Source organism: Sceloporus occidentalis, unplaced genomic scaffold, assembly GCF_023333645.1.
Source record: "Sceloporus occidentalis isolate IW3139 unplaced genomic scaffold, rSceOcc1.0.p SCAF_2, whole genome shotgun sequence".
In the NCBI taxonomy this organism is placed as follows: domain Eukaryota; kingdom Metazoa; phylum Chordata; class Lepidosauria; order Squamata; family Phrynosomatidae; genus Sceloporus; species Sceloporus occidentalis.
In genome coordinates, this window is record NW_028316982.1 from 40,534,204 (window position 1) to 40,550,461 (window position 16,258).

At 40.9% G+C, this 16,258-nt stretch overlaps 1 protein-coding gene across 3 annotated transcripts in view; it reads right to left on the reverse strand.

Moving 5' to 3' along the window:
* The window catches only part of LOC149318193 (neuronal tyrosine-phosphorylated phosphoinositide-3-kinase adapter 2-like), a 221,237-nt gene that overhangs the window by 42,911 nt on the left and 162,068 nt on the right, over positions 1-16,258 (reverse strand). For all 3 annotated transcript variants that reach the window (XM_089509208.1, XM_089509207.1, XM_089509206.1), the window contains exons 5-6: positions 13,413-13,625; positions 9,434-9,475 (exon numbers count right to left, since the gene is read on the reverse strand). In XM_089509208.1, coding sequence (XP_089365334.1) covers positions 9,434-9,475; positions 13,413-13,625 — 255 coding nt within the window. The remainder of the gene's footprint in view (positions 1-9,433; positions 9,476-13,412; positions 13,626-16,258) is intronic.

The following is a 16,258-nucleotide window of genomic DNA, read 5'->3' on the forward strand; positions in this document are numbered from 1 at the left end:
ATGTAAAAAACTACATGGCCTTGTTTACCAAAACTTCTGAGTTGTTTTTCTTCACTTGAAGAAAAGAGGAAAATGTCAACATTTTCAATGAGGCTTGTGCAACATCATGAAAGATTATCACATCTTTAGGAACAAAACCCCTTTCATCTGGCATCAAAGAAATAGCATACATCATAGAGACAGTGTTAGTTCCATTTTACCTGTTTTGAAATATATTGTCAGTATGCTGTGTCTGTCGAAATAAGGAGTTGCTAGTCTAAGATGTTTTCTCATCTAAGAAGACTCCTTTTAGTGATCCACTACCTTATCATATTTAGTTCTTCCATGAATTAAGAAATGAACATGATTTCTCTTTATTATTTTAAAAACTATTTCTTTTTAAGGCCAGAAATAATAGTAAAACAAAAGGAAAACATCATGTGAAATAATGGTATTGCTAGTGCTTATTCTTTTGATTAGAAAGAAAAACTATGTTTTTCTTTATAGGAACAATCTCACAATGTGTTCATTCTAATTCGAGATCCAAAATTTGTATACAATACAATGCAATAAAGAACAAAGTTGTGCAGTTTGACCTACTTAGCCAGGATACTAGATAGTTTAATTCTGCAATAACTTCCTTGTACCTGCAGTCAGCACAATGTTAGCAGATGCTGCTTGAACCTAGAGGCAACTGATTTGCCAGGCTTCTCCTCAAATTTATTTATTTATTATTTATTTATGGTATTTATACTCCGCCCTTCAGCCCTAAAGGCTCTGATGACTACTCAGACCTTAGAACAGGGCATGACAATGTCTGGCATCAACAGGAGAATATACAGATGGACTGCAAACTAAAACAGCAATCTCCATACCCTATTAATTTTATTAAGGAGTGCAAAATGCCATTATATGAGAGAAAATGAACCTGTGAAAAAACTCAGGTTCTCAGTTACAGGTGGCAAGTCATACCCCAAACACCAAGTCTACACGCTGGTATAGATTTCTTATCTACTTAACTTGATAGACTTGTTATCAAAGCTTATCATAGTTACCAGAAACGGTACACTGTTTTAAGGTTGTTTTTTTTTTAAAATAATACACATAGGCCCTTGTTTCTGCATCTTACTGGCGTAAAGATCTATTTCACTGGCATAGAGCATTTTTCAAGTCTGCATAGTGGTGGTGGTGGTGGTAGTGTGTGTGTACCTTCACGTCACCTGTTGACATATGGTGACCCCATGAATTTCATAGGGTTTCCTTAAGCAAGAAATCTTCAGAGGTGGTTTTGACAGTTCCTTCTTCTGAAATATACCCTACAACACCTGGTATTTGTTGGTGATCTCCCACCCAAGTACTAATCAGAGCTGACCCTGCTTAGATTCCCAAAACAGACAAGATCTGGCGCCTTTGGTTAGAGAAATTTGAGGGAATGCTTTTGTCTATCTCTGAAGTGCCTGGCTTCAAGGTAGGTCCTCAAAGCTAGGAAGTCTGCCTTGGAAAATTGGTGGTCCTGTACAGGCAATTTTCCAAGGCAGCCATCTCAGAAGGTCTTTAGCTAGAAGCCAAATATTGCAGAGGTTGATCAGGAGCTGGAAGTTTCCACTTTAGAAAATGACAGAAAGGGCTTTCTCTGCCTTCCTTTGTTGCCATACCTGTGTTTTTACTTCTGCCACCACCACACCGACTGCTGAACCTTCTGCCCACACAGGCAAAGATGCACTGACCAAAGAAATTACAGCCAAATTTATGGCCCTAAAGGAACATTGTGGAGCTCAAAATTCAAGCAATGTAAATTTATATTAGCCAATGTAAAAAGTGGCTGATAGCGTGAAATGTCAATGGCAGGATACAGACTGCTCCTTTGGGGCGGCCTGCACCTGCTCCTTTCCCTGACGGATCAGGGCCTCAGCTGCCACAGTGGCAGCCCCAGAGGCTCTGATCCACTGCGTTTCCTGGCCTTGAGGAAGCGGCAAAATGCCGCTTCCCTGCGGCCTGGAAAGGGAGAAAGGGGTTGCTTGGCCCCTTTCTCTCTGTATCGCTGGCATGGCTGTTTAAAGGCCGCACCAGCGATACATGCAGCAGAAGGAGCTCCAAAACGGAGCTCCTTCTGGCACCGCTGAAAGGGCGCCACAAGCGCCCTGCAGCGGCACGAGGACATCACATCCATGCTGTGCAGTTTGGCTGCGGTGTGGCCGTGACGTCATAATGGCGGTGCCCATCTAGACAGGGTGCCGCCATTACAACGCCACAGTTACGTGCTAGGGTTGCAAGGCGTCTGGAAAGGACACCCCGAGGCAACCTTAGCATGTATCCAGGCCGCTTTGCACCGGTCTGGATACTGCCAACGTTATATTTCCAGGTTTCCTCAACCCTAGCCATTTCTCCTTCCCCTGCAGATTCCATTGCTACTTTCTGCTGAAACCAGTGTTTCCAAGACAAAGGAAATAATTCTAGACTATGCAAAGTCTTTCCCTAACAAGTTATGTGCTGTTTGTCAATGTTATGATAAGGGCAGTGATGTCAGAAAATACCCCGTACAGTCTTAAGTACTGTCTTTGCTACTGACAGCAGTGAAGTGAAGGGCCATTTTAATTCTTACTTTTTTGGTGTAATACTTCTCACTTCATACTTGATGATGACTCTGTGTAATCCTATTGTTATAAAACTGTCATATAATGACAAGTTATCTTTAAATTGATACCATTACAGCTGAGATGATGTATTATATTGGAATTATTGTATTTTATTGATTGTATTTGATGTTTTTATTGGGTTGTAACCCCACCTCAATCCGCAGGGAGAGGTGGAGAAATATAAATAATGTATTATTATTATTATTATTGACAGAATTCTGTAGGTGCATGATACTAGGAGTTACACTTTTCCAGGTTTGTACAGCAGTCACAAGGGAAAGCAGACAGAATCTACTGGTTCTAAGCAGTCAAAAATGGAGATCTTTTATTAGTGCAATGTAGTGGGAGCCCTGGTGATGCAGTGGTTAAACGCCAGTACTGCAGCGACAAGTTCAATCCCAGGGAAAGTCCAAGGTCCACTCAGCCTTCCATCCTTTTTTATGTCAGTAAAATGAGTACCCAGCTTGTTGAGGGCAATTGGCTTACATGTTGTAAACTGCTTATGAAGTGCTAGTTCACTGCTAAGAGGTACTAAAATGCTATAGCTGTAATGGGAGTAGCCACAAACAGAGTTACATTCTGCTTGAGTTATTCAATCCCTATACTAAATAACAATGTAGTACTACATATGTGGTTTAATGGTCATTGTGCATAGCTGACTCACTGCTAGCCAACAACATTTTACAATGTGTAAAGGCTCTCAGATGACATTAATGCTGAATCACTTGCACAATGAGTTGCATGTAAAACTTCATTTCTGCCACTCTCAGCTGGATATGACTATTATCCATTGTCCACAAAAGTCACACCTCCATTTTCCCTTGCCTCCTCCCAGCCACATCAAGCATCATGGCTATCAGTCCTGTCTGTTTTTGAGAGGATCAAAAGAGATGATAGGCTTAGCATGTATTTCCCACAAGCAGTGAAAGACATGTGGTTGTCCCAACATGTGTTTTCCCATACCTGTTCATTTATTCTGCTTTGTTTTGTGTGTAAGTTACATGCAGACTTAAGATTGTTCTCTTGTCACTCTGAAACAGACACTTGAACAGGAACAGAATTTTTCAGTGAGTTGCCTAAAATCCACTGGAAATCTATTCAGAATATCAATTGAGCCTAGTGCCTTACATTGCAACCCAGCATCATCTCTAAATGGCAACCCCTCTGAAAAGGATCCATCTCATTGAGAGAAAAGCAGTTATTAAGCGGACAAGAAACTGCTCTAATGTTTCCTCAGATACAAGAGCAGAACCTTGGTCTTGCCAGCAGAGGGTGGCAACAGCCAAGATTTCAAGACCCCTCTGTGCCAGGTGGGCAATCTCATCTGTTCAGCTGACAATCTGTCATCTCTGTAAGCTCTTTCCAACAAATGTGGGGGGAGGTCAAGAAAGAAGCATTCTTCCCCAAATCAAAATTTCACTGAGCATCCTATCATCTGTTCAAGGCCATTACAAAATTGATATTTTTAATCTCCTGGTCATAATGAGTATGTAAAAAGATCCTATAGCATCTTTGAGACTAACTAAAAGAAAGAAGTTGACAGGATGAGATTTTGTAGACTTTAGGAAAGCTCATGCTGCCTACTTCTTTCTTTCAATTAGTCTCAAAGGTGCTACAAGATCTCTCTACATACTGATTTTACAGACTAACATGGCTATTTGAATTCTACCACTGGGTCACAATATTGATAGGAAGCCTGGGTCTGTACCAAAGTATGTGAAAGTGATTTTTTTCCTACAACTTTCAGAATCTTCAGGCAACATGATGACAGCAGGACTTCTCTGGCCTATATAGAATAACCTCTCCAGTTACTCCAGTTACTTAATCAGTAAACAGAAAGAAGGTGTCTATTCCACTCTTATTTTGAATAATGGAATGTGAAGGTGTGACAGTAGTGGCTCTTTCAACCTCAGTGCCCAACACTGTGGGCTAACAGCTTCTGGGCTAACATACAACAGCATGTTGTACAGTAGTTATGCAGTTTCCCATAATCAGCACATAAAGCAATGCCTCTCTGTGGCCCTACATTTTGGAAACCCTCTTTATAAATCCTACATATTTAGTACCTATAAGTCAGTCACCTGCAGTATACAGATGTAAAAATGGCAATAGGTATTGAGGAAACAGAGTGAGCATCAGGGGAAATAGATGGTCGGAGGGCTGACTGCAGGCTATATACTCTGGGCAAAATGATGGTGATGGACTTCCTCCTTTGTCACCTTTGTGCCCCCATGACACTGAAAGCAGCAGCAGTGCAAGACAAAACAGATGATACCATCTAGCTGTTATTTACAATTCCCAGAAAGCCCCAGAATGAAACTACATCAGGGGCATTGTGGGACCGTCATACAATAGCTAGATCTTGTCACCTAGCACTGCTCAGCATGTTGGAATGTATTTGTTTCTAATTGGGGGTTGGTCAAGAGCTCCTGGGATGCCAAGTGCTGGTAACAGCTCTCTGGAAAAGGAAACAGGGAATTAAAATAAGGGAACAGATTTAAATTCTTATCCAAGATACCACAAAGTTCAGTACTGGGCCCTCTTTAGGAACAATTCATTCTGCAATAGCTGACATGGTCTATTAGCTAATTTGAACATCATGCATCTTTGGATTGTCTCTCTGGGCAAAGACAGGACAGAATTGCCAAGGTGAAAACTGGAGAGGGTTCATGTATCTTTAATAATTGTGTAGAAAAGGGAATTTCAGCAGGTGTTGCTTGTTACCTATCACAAGCCACACCTGGTAAACAATCATTAAAGGTTCTGGAGCCCTCTCCAGTTTTCACTCTGGCAACACGCTTAACAGATAGAAAACGAAATCTGTAGGCAACAGGGCAGGACATGAGTGCAAAGAATTATTTCTGGATTTTTAAAGAAAAGCCTATTTTTTTCTCTTTGTGCGAGAACTGCAGGGGTGAACTGAGCCAACACCTCAAGCATCCTTTTCTTGGCAATGGTAATACCTCAAAAACGTATTAAAATCATTCCTATGTAATCCAAAGAGCCTTTATTAGGTAGGAAGCTGTTCTATTCACAACATTTTTCTGCTCAGCTACTAATGATTTTGGAAAGCATCAGGTTTCTGTGCTGTTAGGAAATTAAATAAAATCCCAAAGAAATAGCAGAAGGTGTAATTTCTTAAAGCATGATGTGGTACACCTTTCCACCAGTAGATGGCAGTACAATATCCCAAAGGAGACAGCCTTCTGGAAAATGCTCTTGCAAACATTCAGAATGAAGTTGGAGGAAGCTTCACATTTTGCAGACCCCCTGTGGTTGTTCACTGAAACAGTGATGGCATGTTTTCAAGGCTGCTGTGTGTAAAAACCATTGACAGCTATTCCTCTAAAAAGCCCTCTGATGGGAGATGCCTGGAACCCCTGAGGATGAGAAATGGCTCTGAATTTTTTTCCAAGAGATAGGGGAATGACACGGAAAGCTAGGAAACATAATAATGAACCCTATTCAAAGTCACCTGAATATTTACAAACTCAGAGAGCAATACATTTACTTACAAAGTTATGGTAGATTATTGCGATATATACTTGGTAACAATTTAACCTACTGAATGGGATTAACCAGTTTTACAAGCGGATTCCACAAAAGAGGGTTCAGATGAGCCAACTCCTGTGCCACAATTAACTGTGTGTGTAGGGTGAGGCAGGAATGAGGGCACTACTCCCCAAATAAGAATTCTGCTTTAAATTTCCCTTCACTCTCCAAATTTCTAGCACTGCAAGTCAGATAATACTTCACTTGAACATGGAGAAATACAGTTTACACATGCAAAGAAAAGCGGCTGGTAAAGTTACCAGTGGAATTTAAACATAGAAAATATACAAGTTCTAAGTGGGAAAGTTTTTTAATGTCTCACTCTCTACAATGCTAGAAATTTGAGAACTGAAAGGCAATTTTGTTGGGAGGCAGTATTCCTATTGTGGGTAGTGCCCTCATTTTGTCCCTTAGGTAGTTACACCACAGCAGTGGACAGCTGTGCCTTGCAGTGGAAGAGGATTTGGAAGGAGTATGAACGTGTGCCCTCTGTTTTCATGTTGCAGATAACAAGAGGACCAGTATGAATGCCCTGTGTCCTGCTGTGCAACACTAGCACCAGCTGTTTACTGCTGAGTTGTTACAATGCTCAGCTATCCCTCCATGCAGCAGGCAGGGGGAACTGCAAAGATATGGCTGTCCTATGGTGAAAAATGCCAAAACCTACCACAGTGTTTTCATTTATTTTGGGGCAGTTTCCCCTAAGAAATGCTTTGCAGTTGCACATGCTGAATTTTATCTAATTTACAGTTCCAAACTAGATAATAAGGTCCTATCATCTGTATCCCAAATCTAGGGCCTGGTCTGGCTAACTGGGACAAAAGAAAAAGGTGATACTCTCTCCCATTATTCCATGTAAAGAAATCGAGTGGACTGACCACGGAAACTTATTCCTGACAAGCACAGGGATAGTAGCCTCCACCACTCCCAAAAGCAGCAGGCTTATTTAATGGGTGTTGTGCATGCTCCATCTCTGTCCTCCATGACAGTAGAATGATGGTGGTAGGGGACTCAGATAGAACAGCTGGGGACTACTGCCCCCCAAATGTCCTACGTGAGGCAGTTGCCTTATTCTGCCTAATGACAAAGCCTCCCTTGTGTTGATAGATATTGAGAGGGACATAATAATGCTTTCTTGCTTTCTGTACAAAGCTTTGCAAAAGAATCAGTGGTTGCAGAAGGCTTATAGAATGAGCCTCAGAGTAAAGTGCATGGGCTATGATGGCCCCCTACCCTTTTTTACTGCGGCACGTACTCACTTATCACCCCCTCCTTTCTGTAGAAAACTCTGAATACAATGGCCTGTGTTTAGCAAGTGGCCTTGAGGAGTTTAGCTAGCTCAGCTAAGTATCTCTTTTGCAGTAGCTAGCTATCTCTGTATATTCCAGGCTCCAAGCAGATGTAATGCCAAGAAGAAAATACAGGACCATTGAGTGAACAGTGAACGCAACCAATCGCTTGTTCTTTAGAAAACAGCCCTCTGCGAAGGGCATAAAAGGGGGGTGGCAAGAAGCCATCAGTGCTGCAGCCTTGGTGACGCCTACTTTGGTGTGCTGCTGCCCTGCGCAGAAAATAAAGCATTTTTATTCTAGCCAGATCAGTCTCCTTGACTCTGCTTGTCCTCTGGCAGGCCACGGGCCTTTGGGTTCGTGGGTTTGGAGTAACCCGCTACAGATATCACTATCATTGATCTTCTGTACATTTGGTTCTTTATATTTTGTCTTTAGAAAAAAAGATGATACATATAGCTTTTTTGAACTCAGGATCAGTCTTTTATTTATATGAGGGAGAGGTGGTCAAAATGTGATCCTGCAGCTGTGTGCTGTTTTTGCAGCCCACAACCCTCAGCCCCTCCAGACTCCCCAAGACTGTCTCTTTTGGGGGGCCCAAACAGGAGGTTGAATTGTTTTTCTTAGAAGCCTTCTGGTGGAGCAGTTCATCTTCTGAGTATTTAATTATATGCCATTTAGCATGAAAAAAACCATTTGATTACTTGTTTCTCTCCCTGCCCCCCTTTTTTGGTGATTTTTTGGCAGTTTGTGTAGTCCCTGCAAAATCTCAGGGAGAGAAAATAGGCTCCCAGGCTTTGCATAGCTGTCTATTCTTCTTATGACGAGAGCAGCAAACACTTGGAGCCCCTGCACACTATCTGATCACAGCATTATGATTCCCATTTAACCACCATTACAACAGAATCCTGGGGTCTGTACTTTGGAGGACTCTGGCTGAGAATCCTAAATGCCCCTTCCTAAACTACATATCCCAGGATTCCATAGGACAGCAGTTAAAGTGGAATATTATTGTTGTGTGCCTTCAAGTTATTTCTAACTTACAGCAACCCTAAGGTGACCCTGTCATGGGGTTTTCTAGGCAATATTTGTTCTGTGGGGGTTTGCCTTCTCCTTCCTCTAAGGCTGAGAGAGAGTAACTTGCCCAATGTCTCCCAGTGGATTTCCATGGCTGAGCATGGATTTGAACCCTGGTCTCCAGAGGTGTAGTTCCATTGTCAAACCACAATACCATGCTGGATCTCATAAAGTAGAATATAGTGCTACAATCGTTTAGTGTGAAAGAGCCCCTGATGGCAGCCTCTTTAAGAAAAAAGGTTAGCTCCAAAATTATTCTTCTTTAAACTTGTTCTATGCTGCTCCTCCAATGTGTTCTACTAACAAAACACTTTTTGCTTGCGTGCATTTCTAAAATCCAACCAACAAAGACAAGCTTTATTATCAAATAAATAAACGGATGGATGGATGGATAAATAAATAAATAGTCATGAGCTCTGCTCCCTGTATGTGCATGATATCCTCCTTTATCCAGATGATAGCACTTAAATGTATCAGTATCTGAAACAGATAAGATTTCTAGTAATTTTAAATCCCATTCTCTGTGTTTTAGTATTCTAGCACATTTTACCCAGAGTTAGGGGCACCTGAAATTAGGGGCACCTGAGAACAATGCATAGTTGAAAGGAAATTGCATTGGGTGTTGGATTGTGGCCTCATTAATTTTAACTTGAATTTAACTTGCTATTGCAAAATGCAGATTTAAGACTCATGTTACTTTGCATTCTGTTCTAGTAACTGTCTCATTCAAGAAGGGCCTTACAGGGGTGGGGGAGCTTATACACACTCAGCAACAGAACTGATACACAATGTAAGAAAGACACTTACCTGTTACTGGATCAGTTTCCATTGATGAGTGTGTGTAAGCTTTCAGTCTTCTAATTTAGGTAGAAATCGCTTTAGCAAGATGCATCACCTTACCTATTTTGTCTCTGGTGTTCTGGGACCAGCACAGGAGTAGCACTATATAACAAACAAAAGAATTTGGTTCAACACAAAAGGTAGATTGTCTTACCTATTTTGTTTCACTCTGTGGAACACAAATGCTATCATGTTCTCCAGCCCTGATACAAGTGTGCTCTGAGAAGCTGGGAAACTGTATGTTCTTACTGCAATAATACTCAGTGGTGACTGGTGGCTTCCATATCAATGGGGCATTGAATATACTGAATTTTAGTAGAAACTTATTCAGGTTGAGCATCATTGATAGTTCTTCTAAATTCCTACTCCAGCTCAAAGTGGATTTGCTATCCTACTTACATGAACACTGCCAGCTACCAGTGAGAATACTGCTGTAATCCTTCATTGGAATCTTCATTGGAATCTCCCCTATCCAAGAAGGGATCTCTCAAAATGCAAAATTAAAAATTCTGGACCCATTTTGCAGAGAATAAAACTTCTACTCTATGATACCAACAGGAAATATCCTGCTAAAGAGAGTCTTTGCAAGGTCTCTCTTGTGTGAAAATAAATTAAACCACATTATCACTCCACTTTCCCAAGATATAGCTCCCCCCTTTTTTTCTTGAGGAAGACTGATGACATCCTCAAATCAGCTAGGCTTTTTAAACATTCCTGTTTCAAACTAAAGGGAATGTTCAAAGTAGAGCCTGGAAAAAAAATTTTTTAGATCACAACTCAGAAGATATTCAAGCTCCTGTTTAAAGCTGATTTTAGGAACCGGCTGAAGAGAGCTCACATATTACTATTCTCTCACTGACTAGAATTTCCAGCAGAGATCAAGAAAAGAATACTCTCATTTATGTCTCATTTGAATACCTGCTGATTTCTCTATAATAATGTGTAACCAATGAGAGCACCTCACACAACTTCCTACATTTGTATCCATCTGCCTCTGTAAAGAGCTCTGGACAAAATATATGGGTCTTCCCACAACATTTAAGCCTAAATGCAATTGCTATTGTCCACTAAAGCAGACCCACTGAATGTACTCCTAAATAAGTCAACACTTATGTTAATCCCACTGATTGAATTAGTCTGTTTGCGAGTAGCAATTGTATTTAGACCTTTACTTTATTTTATGCCTGAATAGAGATCCAAACCCAGGCTTTCCACTTAACTACACTAGTTTAGATGCAAATCTTGCTTAGTTCCACCATGCAATCATACAGATGGATACCTGATTGTAAAGACAAGTAAGCTTCCTCTTTCCACTAGGGTTGCCAAGTGAAATATAGGACACAGCTCTTGTACCTTTAATTGTTGTTTAGAAGACAGAATTTCAGCAGGTGTTGTTTGCATAATTGCTGTGTTTAATGGTTGTGTAGAAGATGGAACTGAATGCAAGCAAACTTGCTGAAATTCTCTCTTCAAAAGCTCTATTAAAGATACCGAGGCCTTGTTCTATATTTCACTCCTCCTGTCCTAAAATCAGGGGAAGAGTTCAATACATTTTCAGACCAATTCCCAATTAATAAACATTCCCCATTCCGACAAATCCTCCAACTAACTGGCCTACAATATTTTAGCCATTCAGATACTTTAGACTTGAACACCCCTAAAACCCCGTCAGCATGGCCAATGATGAGAGATTGTGGGAGTTTTAATCCAAATCAGGAGGACAACAGTTCAGAACCACTGTTTTAACTTATTCACTCCCACCCTCTGCTCACACTCAGACCCACTCCTTAGTCTTCATTAAACATGGAACAGGCTGAGGCAACAAAAGGGGTATTCCAGTCAGAAAAGAAGAAAAAGAAAGCAGAGAGTTCTGCTAATACTTTTTGTTATTATACTAAGAGAATACTGGAAAGAGCAGAATTCTCCAACCTTTCCTTCTAGTGACCGGGCTACTATGATTACTGTTGCTGTCCCAGCTGGGTAGTGGAAAATAGATCTGGAGACCAGGAGCTGGGTGAAATCAAAGGTTTGAGGGGCTGGGTTGGAAGGAGAGGAAATCAGGGATTTGGGGGTTATTGTCACTAGCCTATAGCTAATTTCCAAGACTGGTGAGTTTTGTTGGCAAGGAAACATGTTTTTGCCTGATTAAAGAGGCTCTCCTCTGGGTTCTATTGTCCACAATGGTTTAAAGGGTTGCTACAAGGGAAAGAGCCTACTCTGTAATGACCTTAGACAATCTGCCTGGCATTCTCATAATATACATTTAGATGCTAGGTGGAGACTTTCTATCATTTAATTTTTAATGTGTTGCTTTTGTTACCAATCTTTTTGCTCACTATTAAACATCTGAATGTCTTTAATGTTTTACAATAGAAATCAACTTGTTTTGATTGTTCTGTTATCATTGTTGTTCTTACTGCTGCTGCTGATATTAACTATTCAAGGGCATTTTCCAGTTCAATTTTTTTACAGACAAGTAAATAAATAAATAAAAAATAAAGTAACTGTGAAGCAGCAGTCTTTCAACAGCATTTCCATGATGATAGTTGTACATTTTCCCATAGTCACACCTGCAGAAATCGCAAGGGCTTTCTTCACACACCCACACTGTTTCACTACATGACTGGGTTGTTATTGTGTGCTTCCAAGTCATTTTTGACTTATGGCAACTCTAAGGCAACCCTATGGAGGGGTTTTCTTGGCAAGTTTCTTCTGGGAGGGTTTGCCATTGCCATCCTCTGAGGCTGAGAAATCGTGACTTGCCCAAGGTCACCCAGTCAGTTTTTATGCTCAAGTGAGGAATTAAACCCTATCTCCAGAGTCATAGTCCAATACTCAAAACACTATACCATGCTGGCTCTCACATGATTGGGTACCAAGGTACAACTTATGTAGAAAAAAAAATGAATGGACTTGCATGTGTGCAGTTAATTTGAATCAAACCAAATTTTTCATGCAGATTGCTAACTCGGTTATATGTTTGCTGGAGAAAAGCCTGTTCTCCACTGACAAGAACCTAATTCACCCAGCTTAATTAAAGCATTCAGGGCATTAAAACTACTTCTCTTTACTGTCAAAAGTACAGTGGTACCCCGGGATACGAATGCGCCGCCTTACGAAATTCCCGGGTTACGAAAAAAAATTATTTAAAAAAACTGTTCCGCGTTACGAAAGTTTTTTCGGGTTACGAAAAAACTTTTGGTGCTTTTCGGCGCTATTTCGCACCAAATCGCGGCTTTTCCCCATTAGCGCCTATGGCAATTCGGCTTGCGAAAGTCTTCCGGGTTACGAAAAGGGCAGCGGAACGAATTAATTTCGTAACCCGGGGGACCACTGTACCAGTTTGATTCTCAAGCATTAAAAAGACAACAGAAAGAAGCATCCTTGTTACTACTCACCTCACACTCTGTATCAGTTATGCTACCTTGGCTGAATGAGATGATCTATGGATAGCACAATTATCTGCTATACCAATCAAAATCAAGTACCCTGTGCGTGTACCCTGTATGTGTAGATTCTAGTTTCTAATCACCATCATGTTATAAAAAGGCAAGAAACTCAGAATACACACATGGAATAATCTAATATCAATATTAAGATGGAAACAGACAAATAATGTGGGAATTCATCACTATACTGAACTAGTATAAAGCCCATCCATATGTTATAAAGAGTTTTAATGAAGATCTCCAGTAAGAGGTGATCCTTCTAAAATATGAAGGGCTTTCTGCTTAGCTGTGTTCAGGGCTTGGCCTTTCCACAATCAACAAGAAGCTGTTTCTCTTCCAAGACCTAATGAATTCACAGAAACACACCAGAGTAGGGGAGACTGTAAAGGCAGGGACTTTAATATTTTGACTATATTGTTCTCTTAATTTTAAGAAGATGACCTATAAGAAGTGGAGGCCACCATTCTTGCCTTGCCATATCCAGAGTGTGGTATTGTTAAAGACTCAGCATTGTGCCAGATGAGGCATGACATCTGATCTAACAAGACAGCAATTGCACAGTTATTCTGATATTTTGCATTTCCACTTACCCGAACTATTACTTCCCGCCAACATGGTTGGACTAACAGAAGACCTTCCAAGTCTGCTAGACACAAGTGGCGGTCCTGGTGTCCCATCCCATTCCTGAGCTTTTATTGGCTCTCTGGAAGAAGATGTCCCATGGTGACTTCCTCTTTCTTTGTTTTCCAGCTTTGGTAGTGGCTCAGTGCTGTGGCTCCTGATCTTCAGTTCATCTAATGGTTCTGCAAAGCATGCAAAGGTCACAGGGTGAAGATTGATTAGATTCACGTTCTTCATTGTTCTTTTTCTCTGTCTTCATTTTACCAAGCTGCTAACTGAGCTCTATTGTAAATGCATAAAATAATTAATAGAAGGACATAATAACTAATGGGTTTAAACAAACTTTATAAAAAATACTATGCAGGTGTTCCATGTTAAAATAGCTAGGAGCATTTAGAAGAACTGTAGGTATAAACAGAAGTTTGGTTGAAAATATTTTATGACAACATAGAATGTGACAATACAAAATATTTTTACAGGTAAATTAGGTTGGTTTTTTAATTATTGTTCTTTAGGGAAGGAGTGGGGACTTTGGCCTTCCTCATATTCCCTTTTCGTGGACCATGCTGAGTTGGGTTACTCTGCCTCTGGTCAAAGTAACCAGAGGCAGAGGTTCTATGGAACATGTGGGCAACTGCCAGGTTTAGGGAACTGCATTGGCCTTCCACAGGACCTTAAGAGTCCATAGCTGATGCTCAGATCTAGGCAAAGAAGAGCACGCCCCTTTTTTGTAGCCAGAAATTAAATGGAAGCCAACCAGCATGGACATCAAAAACCACCTGGGGTTAGGGGCTTCATGTTCCTTCTCTATAGTGTAAGTGAGAAACAGTAAACATGTTCTAAATACTAAACATCAAAGTAATATAAACAAGCCAAGAGATTTGTTTTTGCACACCGTCAAGTCCTTAGACAACCCTAAGATGAACCTATCATGGGGTTTTCTTGGCAAGATTTGCCTTTGTCTTTGTCTGAGGTTGAGAGAGACTGGCTTGCCTAAGGTCACCCACAGGGTCTCCATGCTTAACTGGGATTCATACCCTGGTCTCCAGAGTTGCAGTACAAACCACTACACCATGCTGGCTCTCACAAGCAATACTGTACCTTATTCAACTATGGGAGGTGTTAAAAGTTGGGGGCAGCATACGAGCTTTTCACAGTAATGCCAAATATTTAACTGGTTTTCTGGTAGCTACTGATAATTGTGAGCAACCTATTGTGTTTTTCATTTCCCCTTGCTATGTGTATCTTCAGCATGGGTGTGCAGTAGTATTTAGTTTAAGCTTGACTCTGACTGATCATAACAGCATAGATGAGAGACCTTTCTCAAAGAGGGCTGACTCTGTCTAAATTAGACATATTAATTGTCTAAAGTGTGTATTCTAATAGCCATAAGTGGTATTCTGCAGTTCTAATTCTCCAGTGGACTGGAAACATATACTGCAGGGAGTTTTCCAAAGGTATCTACAATTCTTAGCGTGCATTTGTCATATCATGTATTAATACCAGAATGACTGCTATGTTTGTGTTCAAGTTTAACTTTAAAAGCAATACAGTATTTAGCTGGACAATGAAATGCAAGATGTTCTTCTGAAATGTGAAAAATCTAGGGATAGTGATGAATTATTCATGATGTTAGAGAAATTTTACCATTCAGTCCAATTAAAAAAATAACCTAAGGTAAGGAACCACACTCTGAAAAGTCAGGGATGTGGGAGAATTATGCCAAGGTAAGATAGTAAAAGCCAGTGTGGCATAGTGGTTTGAGTGCTGCACTACAACTCTGGAGACCACGGTTCAATTCCCAGCTCGACCATGAAACCAACTGGGTGACCCTGAGCAAGTCACATTCTCTCAGCCTCAGATGATGGCAATGGTAAACCTCCTCTGAACAAATCTTGACAAGAAAAACTCATGATAGGTTCATCTTAGGGTTGCCATAAGTCAGAAATGACTTGAAGGCACACAACAACAACAAGATAGTAAGAAAGGTTAGGCCTTTTCCTCTGCCATTTTCCAAATCTAAATCTTTGCCCCAAGGCTGTCTGCAATAAGGGTGGTTGGGGGTGGTAGAAAAGGAGGCATCTAGCTATATTCCCTACAAATATAGTACAAATTACCAGTTAGGAAGAAATATACAGTTTGCCCTTACTTTACGCGGGGGATCCATTCCAGATTCCCCTGCGTAAAGCAATTCCGCCTATGCTCAAGCCCCATTTAAATGAATGAGGCTTGTGCACATGGTGGCGTGGCAGCATGGTGGTGTGCATGGGCATGTGCCCCATTGTTCCCTATGGGATGTGCTACCCCTTCTCCCTGTGTGGCTTTCAGCGTATGTTGGGAAATTGTCATGAAGGGGAAAGTCAAAACATTCTGTTCAAGAAAACTCTGACCCCACCCAATCTTCCAGTTATCTTTTAGCTTTAAAGAATTGGTGGTGGTGGTGGTTGTGGTGGTGGTGGTGGTGGTGATGATGATGATGATAATAATAATAATTGCATTTGTATTCCACTTCTCCCTTTTCAGGATCAGGGCTGGTAACAGCAGAAGCAGAATATCCATTGTAGATCTCTCATGGGCTACTCAAGTTTGGCCCCAGTTTCCTCCTCCTCCTTCAGTTTTCTATCACAAAGAGTTGGCTGGGGTGCAATTTTTGGAGGTCTCATTAATGACTATATGTAATTGCTCATCAGTCTTGCAAAAAAAAAAAAATACTTCCAAGGCTGGAGAACTGAATCAAGATATTGATAGAGAGGTGGGGAGGATGATGATGTCAGCTGGAAGAGAGAGGATGACTAGCACCAGAAGGAGTAGCACA